Here is an 11252-nt window from a genome sequence, read left to right as displayed (position 1 = left end):
ATATATATATATATTATCCCAGAGGAACCCAGCAGTTCGCCTGACATGTAATTACTAGTAAACCTCTGGGGTCTAGGGTCTGTCTTCCTCTCTGTAAACTGGATCGCAAACAAGGGAATTTGAACCTTGGATCTCTCAGTTTTAACAAATTTCACATTACTTCGATCACAATTTTTATGTATTGAAAGGCACACCAACTAATAAAAAATAATCAAATAAAAAATATCAATTTTAAAAAGCATACTAATGGAAAAATTATATTGATGTCCATTAATGCCCAAATACATGAATGGGCTTGAAAGTACAGCAAGTAATAATAGCAAAATAAAGAGTGCCCAAGGCATCTCTTCCCTAAACGAAAAAATGCTGTTAATGAATAATCCATAGATAGTATTTAATATGCTGGTAGGTCACTTACATGTAAACAGAACGGCACATACAATAACCATGGTAGACCTCAAAGCCTACACTACGTTTAATCTTTTCTATGAATCAATTTGATCTATGAAGCAACCATTGATTGCTTCCTATTATAACTTCCAAATGTTGAGAGAGAATCAATGATGGCTTGACAGAAAATAATGAGGGTAGTGCTTGTTATTAGCCTTAGAATCTTAATGGACTCTGTTGTACACTTCCCTTGGCAGAAGACTGAAGAGGAAAATTCAAAAGATACAGTTGAAGATGTTACACCCCCATGAATGGTTGTACTCACGAAATCAAAACATTCGGTAGCAAACAGATATTTACTTTTGAGCTTTTTCAATCTTAGCCCTAAGTTTCTGCTCCAATACAAATATGTCCGATTCAAGGCTAAACATTCGCTCAAGAGCATGCATATTTTCCAGAGTCTCACTCAAAGTTCGACTGTCACTGCCATCACATCTCAAATGCTGCATAGGACCATGTAGTAACTTGTTGACAATGCCTCTGCTTAGGTCATCCACAAGTTTCTTGTTCTTCTTCGAAACATCATCTCCCATTTTTGACAAGCATTTCTCTAACTCTGCAATTCTTATCCTCTCTGCATAAGCCCTCAGTTTCTTTATGGTAGGCACTGTCTCCAAAGAATCTCTCCATGCTTCAAACAGCCTCAACTCCTCATCGATAATAACCTGAGCTCCCAGAGCCTTTTTCTGTCTCTCCTCCTTGTTTGCTTCAACCACTTCTTTGAGATCATCAACATTATATACTCTGGCTGAATTTAGTTCTGAAACACAGGCAGCCACATTCCTAGGTACAGCAATATCTATGAAAAGTCGAATCCCTCCCATTTTTGCAGACACAGATGGAAGAACTTCAGCGTGCTCCTTCAAAAATAAAGGTGTTTCTGATGCTGTGCTCGTGAAGACTACATCCGCTTCTGCAGCACTATTAAGCATCTCAGTAAGAGGCTTATAGATCAGTTCTGCCCCAGTTAGTTCTTGCTGTAAGAGTGAAACCCTTTCCTCAGATCTGTTAACTACAACAATTCTCTTGCACCCTTTTGCAATTAAATGTCTTATCACAAGCTTTCCCATCTTGCCTGCCCCAATAACTAGCATTTTCGCAAATGAAATACCATCCTTTGGGAGCTTCATAATGGCCAGCTCAACAGCAGCAGAACTAACTGAAACAGCACCTGCAGCAATATTCGTTTCTGTTCGGACTCGCTTTCCTGCTGTGATTGCATGTTTGAAGAGGCCACCAATATTTCTCTCAAATCCCAAGACTCCCTGGCCTACTTTGTGCACTTGCTTAACTTGCGCAAGGATTTGGCCTTCACCAAGAACAAGAGAGTCAAGACCAGATGCGACTTGGAATAAATGTTGTGATGCATCATTGTCACGCAACATGAACAGGTGCTGCCGGAGCTCTCCAAGAGGTATTCCACTTGTCTGTAAATCAGGAAATAAACATAAGAACAATGCTTGATACCTTAATTTCATTCCTAACAGCAAAAATGTCCGAGGGAAAATTCAGTTCATGGGAAAGGATGGAAAACTTATCCACACATGAATAACTGGAATGGGGGTTTCGTTACTAAAGTTACTGACAGGAAAAAAGAACATGGGCCAAAATTTAACCAGTGCAAGCATGGGCAGTCCAAAAGTTATCGAAGCTCGGGTCTTCCACTACTAAATAAATCTCACTTGGGTGTCACAGCCTCCATTGTGTGAAATCAATGAAAATGGACCAGAGGCCACAGGTTGGTTTCTTGAAGACCCTAAACACTACCAAATGCAGTTTGATAGAAATAATATTTGCAAAAATTACATAAGCAGAAAAGAAAATGTAAGTACCTTGGCCATCCATTCGGTCACCTCTCGAATCCCCCTATGCCAAGACAAAGCAACAACATAAATTTCCATCCTATTGCAAGTGCTAAGAACTGCTGCCTCTTCAATATGATTCAAGCTACAAAGTTCCCCAATTGCACGTGGCCATTCTGCTTCAGGTATAGCCAGCTTTTCACGCATCTCTACAGGCGCAGTGTGGACACTCAGCCCTATAACCAAAATGCTGCTTCTCTCCTTTGTGTATCCTAAACAAAGGATAAAAAGATGCATTAACCCACTCATTATTACAGCATCTACGAACTAATATTATGCAAAATGGCTGACATAGGAAATTTCATATTGCACACAAAATCGCATGCATTATTTTACAAATATCAATATTAGTCTTCCATTTATAACCATTGAAATTGCTTTGGGAACCAAAATGGTTAGATCTGTAATAATCCACTTCCACCCCCTTATATTTGGATACGAATATGTGTAATATATGTAATTTAGTGTATATGCGTAAGAAGATATCTTGGAATCGTGTCCAGGGTACCAATGACATGTAAGAAAAATGTATCTGCAAATATGAGTGACCCTGTAAAATGGTTCCTAGCAAGGGCACAATGGCAAGACATTACTAGTGAATGTGTAAGTGACATATGATGATGGTGTTAGTAAGGCCTAAGTGAGGTATTTGATGTAAATGTTTTTACAATAAAACAATCAAACACACCATGAATGGCCAAGGGCAACACGATGAGAGACCATGGATTGGCACAAGGCAAAGGACCAGAGAGAAGAAGAGAGACATAACTTTTCCCTGATGACTTAACATTATAGCCCTTTTTTGCATATTAATTTAATTAAGAAAAATAAACCTTTTTAATACCTTAAGATAGGAAAAGGAACCCTGCTCTACGCACAAGAGGTTCCTTGGAGGTGACACTTAGCCTCCGATGCAAGGGGATCATAAAAAGCAAAAATTCTTTTGGAAAGGGGGATCTGTCCTAATTTTTGGATTCTTCATCAGTTGGTTCTCATTGGGTATATGGTGTCAATAAGCATTGGATGAGGATCAAATGTTATTGTTCCTCAGTATGAAGGTTTGGAAAGACCATAGCCTGCATCATTCTATGGTTCCAGCTTGGGGGTGGTAATCTTACTGGATTGTCTATGGTCGGGGGAGAAAGCATCCCCCAACATCCATTCCATGTGATTTATCTCTTGTAACAGATGTATAATTTGCTGATTGTTGTGTTTAGTTGATGTTTTTATTTTATAAAAAAAGCAAATACCCAAATCCTTCATTGAAAACAGAGCTAAACAATGTCCATTGGAAAAAATTGTAACAGAAGGATTAAAATGAATCAGCTGAATTCACGGGCTTGTTAGTAGTACGTTATAAATACAATTGGAGGAAAAATAATTTTGATATTTTAACTTTTAAGTAGCCCCACCCCTAAATAAGGCTACACAAAGGAGGTTCGGTACACCACAAGATGAAACACCTAACCTACAAAACCAAAATGAAGAGTATTGGTTGCTGCATTGATAGATTCCCCACCAAATAGAAATAAAGACTAATTAAAACAATGTCTCACAAAAGGCAGCTAACAAACAGAAGGAAGAATGGGAGATGACATCTGATCTTCCAAAGAATAATATCAAGCCAAAGAATGTCCACAGAAAAATTCATAGCAACAGAAGCCATCTCAAAAAACTAGGAAAATTACACATTTAAAAGCTATCAAAAGTATAATAAACCACCATGTTATCTTCCTACCATCCAGTAGGCGAATGAATAAAAGTAACATCCCCAAGATTTGAACCATCTTCCACAACCTTAGAAGCAAAATGTGGCAGGTGGGCAAGCTCCAAACGACCATGGGAGAAAAATATTTTGTTTAATGTAATGATATAATAAGGTCAAGGAAGAACACATACTAATAAGAAGCCCTGGGTACCGAACATAAGCGAAAGATGCACAAATCGGTTGTCACCCGGGTGGCATATAGACACTAAAAAACTGCAAAATTCAGGATCTGGGCACATGGTCAATGGGCTGTTGGTCCAATGGCAAGGATGATGACTCGTTAGGCCTTTCACTGGGATTCCAATCTTGACGGGGCTCCCCACTACCGCATGTGCAATTGGGGTTAGGCGCAAGTCCTGGGCGACTTTGGTGGAACAGTTGCCCCCTGTTATGGCATTTTAGCCAACAGGAAGTTTGATGTATGGCAACAAGTCTTCTGCAAAAAATTCAGACTCCAGACTCCAGAACCTGGGTATCATTGAATTATCTCATAATGACCAACAGACCAGCTTGGTCAAAATGGACCTTAAATTCATTCGCCCACTCATTCAATCAATGTGAAATTATTCAATTGCAGAGACTATTTATTTTTGCTATACTGTTAAGCTCATTGATTTTCTATCAATTAACGAAAGGGGGTTAATTATTGTTTTGAAAAGATGTAAATTGCAGTATAAAACGTCCAAAAGACATAAGATATTGATACATACGATTTGCAGAAGAGGCCTTTAGCTGTTCGAGAGCGGTGAGGCTGGCTGCCTTTGACTTGTTAAGAGAAACAAGGGATTCTTCTGACTGGGTTTCGGCCCTCGTATTCAGAGCACCGATTTCTGCCTTCTTTTTTTTGGGCTTTACAATACCCGGCAATTGGGATCCCCTCAAACACTGGCCTGCAAAAGAGAAATCGTTGGTACCTGCAAAAGCGGAAGCAAACATCGATGCCGTGGCCATGGCTTCCGCTAGCACGACGAACGACCGATCCCCACGGAGTATTAGGAAGAATTGGGGATTTATATGGTGGGTTTATTAAGACCAATTCGAGGGCTGTGGTAAGACGGGGTAAAACGCGCAGTATTGACCAGAACTAGTTGACATAACGTGCCGACGAGCCCTCTGATTGGTCAGCACTGCCATGCGCTATCCACAGACCTATCTCCACACCCTTTTATATCTCTTTCTCCTACTTTATAAAATAATTCAAATTTGTTCTCCTTTTCATTTTTGTCCTCTTTATTGAAATAAAATTGATTTCTGAAATTTCTGGTGGACCAAATCCACTACTTGCTTTTGTGTTGTGCTGGTCTAGGCACGTTTTTAAACACTTCGCCTCAAGCTTAGTTTCTAAGTTGTTTCCTTATCTGCAAAAGGTGGCTCCTCACTTGAGCATAGTTCTATATAAGTGTTCCCCTTTGACCACAAGCCACAAACACGGTTCTACCCCTTTGCTATTCTTGTACCTCTCTTGTAAACTATCCAAACAATTTGGCTGGCCAAACTATTAGCAAGTTGCACTCTTTTGCTGTGTAATGAGGGTTGGGTTTGTAATGAGAGAAATTGTGTACTAGAATACTTAGAATACTCATCAAGTTGATGTACTTGTTGGCAAGTTGCAGTTTTTGGCTAGTTAAAATTGATGTATGTGTAGAGAAGTTGCAGTTTCTGGCTTTTTAATGATGATATTGTATACATGACACTCATTGACAATTTAATGTATTTGTATGTGTTTTATTATAATAGTTGGTGAATCTGGAAAGAGTGATGCTGGTTTTAATATATTTTAGTATGAAGATTGATGGAATTTTAAGTATTCATAGTAGTCTTTATCTTCTAGTATTTATATGTGTACAATAAGTTAATGAGTAAAGATTTTCACATGATTAATAAACATGAACTAAGATTAGATTTTCAATTGAATTACTAATAAATGGTAGATGTTTGATGGAAAAAGTATTAAGGCAAATTCTTCTAAAATTTCATTTAATAAGTTGAATTATGTCTTACTCTATATCATCTCAAATTTTCCAAAATTTCATTTAATAAGTTGAATTATATCTTACTCTTTGCAATACATTTTTATATTACCTCAAATGTTTATGTTGGTGAGGACACAAAGCTATATATTGACTGTTAATGGCTCCATTTAACAAAGGTAACTTACATGGATTAGGGGTTATAGTTGGTTAATAGTTGCAAGGATGATTTAAATTGCTATATTTAAATTTGGCAGACAATTTTTACACATTGAAAGTAGTGTTTACATCCAAAATAAACCTTCACTTAGCCAAATGTTGATAAGGAGATGGAACAATATTACAAGTAGCATTGTAGGACATGGCATCTCAAAAAACATGAAAACTTGTACCTGATATTATAAGGAATTTTAAACATCCTTGTTTTAAAGACACTCCTAACATTTATCTCAATGGGAATGAAATGATCATTTCTCAATAAAATTTGTATGCATGTTTTTTTATGTTACTTCATAAGGAGACTATACTTGGAAGTAGTCATGATTTGTTTTTGAATCAAATTCAAACCAACCAACTTAACATCCAATTCAATCTAATTTGATTTGGTGATTTTTCAAATTGAAAATATTGCCATGGAGGGATTTGCTAGTAGTCGAGTGAAGCTGGTGATATTCTCTCCATCATACTTCGATCTCCCCTGAGCATGTTGTATAATATACCCCTCAAGAGTGCAATTGAGATCGCTAGTATAAGAAAGTAGGATGTAAGAATATTTAAAGTTACAATTCCATGATCCCCATCAAAATTTCCTCAATTGTGATGTTGATCGAGTGACATTAAAAAAGCATAAGGGAGCATTCCCTCAAAATTTTCAAATTAAAAATGTTGGAGGCCAATATACTCAAAGAAGGAGGAATGATCAATGCCTAAAGATGAAATGATCAATGTCCAAGTAACTCAAATAATGTGCAAATAACATTCTTATTCATAATCTCAAATGGAATTCATATACACAAATATTCTTATTCATAATCTCAAATGGCATTCGTATACACAAATATCGACTTGATATGACTTAGAGGGATTAATATTAACTTTGATAACATTCAAGTCAACTCCATTTAATTGAAAGAAGCTTTTGAATTAACAACGTTTAATTGATATCAAAAGAAAATTTGTGGATGATTACAATAAATGATGGAACACATAATTAAAATCATATTATTCTTTTTTTAATCACATTTTATTGAATTAATTTTCAATTTTAACATTAATTTTGTTCATATATATGTTAGCATGTAAATCATGAAATAATAACCCTTGTAATTAAAATATACCAGCCTAGATCTTTCTTAACCCCGGATCTATCAAGTGCCGAGAGGGATCAAATCTCTCAAGGTGCAAACCTCTTTTTTGAGTGCAAAACTTGAGGAAAGGTTTGCACCTCGAGAGATTTGATCCCTCTCGGCGCTTGATAGATCCAAGGTTAAGATGGATCTAGGCTGGTTTCAGTCATGTGTGGTCATACAAAATTTGTTGAACATCTAATTATTTTGATCATTTTAAATATGTTAAATATGTCTAAAATTAATTTGGTCAATTTTATTTTAAATTTGCTTAGTTACCTTAGTTTGTTGAGATGAGAGAGACTATTAGTAACTTGAATGATGAAAAATGATGAAATAAAATTTTTGAGTGCAAAGTGACAATATAACAATGTTGAATGATAGAAAATGTGAATAATAAGAATATAATCAATTACAAACAATCTTCATTGCGATCAATTTGAAACTATTTTCTTCTACTGTTCTTATGGTCACACCTATTAGTTTGCCATTTTCTCATATCTATCATATGAAAAGGGCAGTTGAAATAATATATCATTCAAATATTTAACTCGATCTATTGTAGTAAACATAATAGTAGTTTTCTCCAAAGTTAATCATTGTGACTTATGGAGTGTTAAACCCCAAAAAATATTCAATGGTAGTTATTTTCTATTACCGCGTTTGAATGCAAAGTGATTAACAATGTTGAATGATGGAAAATGGGAATAATAAGAACGTAACTAGTTACAAATAGTTTACAGTTTTAGGAAGCAAACATTTTGGGTAAGTGAACATTTTATTTAGGATGAAAATTCAAGTATTGTATTTGTGGTTGAATTAATGTAACACAAAAGTCAATGCACATCATGGATAATTTTTATGTGCTTACATTGAGAGAGAGTGTGTATGTTTTGGGGGTGAGAAGGAGAGACAAGGGGAGATAAAGATATAGATTGGGGGCCGGGGGGAGAGGGAAGAAGAGAGAGACAAAGACAAGGAGGGAGGAAGAGATATAGATATGGAGAGAGAAGTTTTAGAGAGAGAGAGAAGGGTGTTGGGATAGGGTCCCCTAGTGTCAATTTTGGTGCAAGAGCCCAAGTTTTGGGGCAAAAAGGCCACATTTTGTTGTAAAGAATGTAAAGTCTCTGCAAGATGTGGTCGCGGAGCACATAGATAGTAAAGTGTCATAAAGGGTTTTACCCTTCTTTTATGTAAGTTGTGTCGACTTGTATAGATCTACCCATGGTACGCAAACCATGGGATTGTATAAAAAGGAGAGTCTTAGAGGGTCTAAGGCAATAGATATCAATGAAGACAAATGTAATGGGTCAATAGAAGAAAGAGCGAAGAAGTCTTAGAGTAGAAGAGAGGCTCTGCAACTGTATGTGTAGAGACCTAGAGTAGAGTCCGCAGCTGAGTGCGCAGATCGCTGCAGCTGAGTGTGCAGGGAAGTCTTGAGTCTGTAAGAAGAACTGAAGTATTAATAAAGAGATTATTCCAGAAATTCTTGTGTTTATCTATTTCCTTATGTTATGAATGAATGCGCTATTATGTTATGATGAATGATGGGTTTATGAATTAATACTGTATTAATGCGCAATTTTACATGATTTATATTGATATATGGACGCAAGTAATAATAACTATTTACACAAAGAATATCTTGTTGCGTGTTAAGGTTATCAAAAATTTAAGTCGATCTGGGTAAATATAGAATTAGGAGTAATCACAAAGGCACGTAAGTGGTTGATTCACCTGTTTAGGGTCCACGAAAGACAGTTGTGAACATTCGCGGAGGTATAGAATTTGATTAAGGGAAGTTATATCGATAAGCCCTAAAGGTTTATCAATCTGCGCAAAGGAAGGTTTAGGGCATAAAACGACATTACACTAATCTCTGGGTGCAAAAACTTGGTTCTAGCATCCCCCCATACTGCTTCGGGTGAGACTTCAGTTTGTGCTTCGCGGGTTGATGCCGAAAGGGCCAGTAGTGTAGGGATTTGTTTGGAAAAATAACTCTGAACCTAGGTCAAGACCCACTAAGCCAACTAATGGTTCCATGGTTAAATGGGCCGATCCCTATCACATATATGCTGATCCAACGGATTATTACCGCACTCTGGACTGAATCTGACCAAGGTGTTTGGCAGAAAACGAGCGAGCGCGACCTCGCTGAGAAGATGAAGGATAAGTTTAAACTTGTCAAAAAGCCACTCGGGTATTCAATTAACAGCATTACTGACCCCGTGGTCAAGATTGCCACACAGATTCTGGCTGGCAAAGTTATGCGAAAGTGCCGCAAGGACGAGGTATCGGCACTAGTGGTTCCATTAGCAGCTCAATGCGCGGAAGGCGTACAATTTAACTAGGTGCGAAACCTGTGTAGTGAGTTCCTTGTGAACTGCAGAGAGGCACAAAATGATAGTAAGACCTTTCAATATTCGTGGTTGTTGCTCTCAATTGTGCTGGTTGCATGGGATTTTTCGGAGGAAAACCATTTTCCTCCTGTGGAGAAGGATTTACTGGAAGTAGCAAAGTTCGCATCTCTCTGGGCCACAAAAGATGTTGCACGGGTCACAGAGAGCAAAGTATTTTGGGTACTGATGGAGGCGAGCATTCACATGGCCATCAACCAGAAGCCGCGATTGTCACCAACCATGTTTGAGCAACTCTCGGGGTACACAGAGTTCAAAGCAGACTTCCACCATGTTTACATCCGGGCGTGAAAGGGCCCCGAGCAGAAATGGTTCAACTTACCCTACCTGGCTATGGATGACGCTATTATGGAGGTCATCAAGCGTTGGCCAGCAAAGTGGCATTCTGCATCCAATGTGGCTACCAGGACTAGCAAGTCCGCAGAGAAACATAAAAGGAAGCAGTCAAACAGAAGGTTCAGATATTGGCTGAGAAGAGGAAGAAAGAGGCTAAGGAGAAGGCCTGGGTAGAAGTGGAGCCCACCACAAAGGAACAAGCTGAGCAAGAAGAGCATCGCTCCGAAAGAAGTCAATAGTCTCCTTCACCCTAAACGGAGGAAGAAGAGCTGTCAGAGCAGGGCGACAGAGATCAACAGAAGAGTACTCCCTTCCGAGTCAAGTGGTACAGGGAGCATGAAAAGGAAGGACCGCGCAAGAAGAAGAAAGCCACTAAGTCGTTGCTAGATCCAATTACCTTGACGGATGGCGACTTGGATGATATTGGAGATAAGGTGCGGGATACAACAACAAAACTATTGTAGCAGTTTGAGCAGCAACAAAATTAGGCACTAAGCACCATCTAGGTGGGTCTATGCGAGCTGCAGATCCAAATGACTAGACTCCAGGCACCTACAGGACAGAGCATTGCCACATCAACCAGTTTCGCGCCGGGGACCACTTAAGCAGTAGAGGTGGTTTTGTCAATGGATCTCTGGGTAGTCGCACTACCTGATGGAGCTTTGAACGCAGAGGTAGCCGCTGACAAGGCTATTTTCAGCTCCTTGAAGAATATTGGCCTCAACCTGGCTGCACTCCCTAGTGAGTTCCTTCACACACTGTAAACAGGTGTGATAACAGAAGTTAAGGCCCGGGAGCACAGCGCGCTGAGCATGATCAACGAGTATAAGGTCAATAACAAACACATGTTCATGGAGAAAACAATAGCACTGAAAGCATGGAAGAAAGTTCAGGTGCAAAACGAACAAACTTTAGCCATGGTGGTCGAGGCACATAGAACAACCCCTGAATTGCATATCGCGGAGGAAGCGCCGGTGGATGCGAAGATCAGGAAATTGGCTACAGGTGTGCGTGACGCGAAGATGGAAGTGGCCAAGGTTTAGTTCGAACTGAACCTGAAGATTACAGAGTTAGAGTTGAAGTCATAGCCTTCAACTCCGCCA

The 11252-nt window shown here is 38.6% G+C and overlaps 1 protein-coding gene across 1 annotated transcript; it reads right to left on the bottom strand.

Moving 5' to 3' along the window:
- Nucleotides 1-364: 364 nt before the first annotated feature.
- LOC149261957 (glutamyl-tRNA reductase 2-like) lies at nt 365-5222 on the bottom strand. The gene is made up of 3 exons (XM_089423151.1): nt 4791-5222; nt 2283-2524; nt 365-1877 (listed from the first exon to the last, which is right to left on the bottom strand). The coding sequence occupies exons 1-3, from the start codon at nt 5029-5031 to the stop codon at nt 747-749; spliced, it is 1614 nt and encodes a 537-aa protein (XP_089279277.1). The 5' UTR covers nt 5032-5222; the 3' UTR covers nt 365-746.
- Nucleotides 5223-11252: the final 6030 nt, after the last annotated feature.

This window comes from Pinus tabuliformis, chromosome 6 (assembly GCF_031772625.1).
Source record: "Pinus tabuliformis cultivar Carrire ecotype Pingquan chromosome 6, CPIR1, whole genome shotgun sequence".
NCBI classification, from domain to species: domain Eukaryota; kingdom Viridiplantae; phylum Streptophyta; class Pinopsida; order Pinales; family Pinaceae; genus Pinus; species Pinus tabuliformis.
Note: the sequence above shows the minus strand (reverse complement) of the source record. Positions and strands in the feature narration are given on the sequence as shown.

Bases quoted from the DNA above. Each gene is read 5' to 3' on its own strand.
- LOC149261957 (XM_089423151.1), bottom strand. From the start codon at position 5,031: ATGGCCACGGCATCGATGTTTGCTTCCGCTTTTGCAGGTACCAACGAT. The intron at 2,525-4,790 runs GTATGTATCAAT...TCCTTTGTTTAG, and splicing joins AAAGGCCTCTTCTGCAAATC to GATACACAAAGGAGAGAAGC. The intron at 1,878-2,282 runs GTACTTACATTT...CCTGATTTACAG, and splicing joins TGACCGAATGGATGGCCAAG to ACAAGTGGAATACCTCTTGG.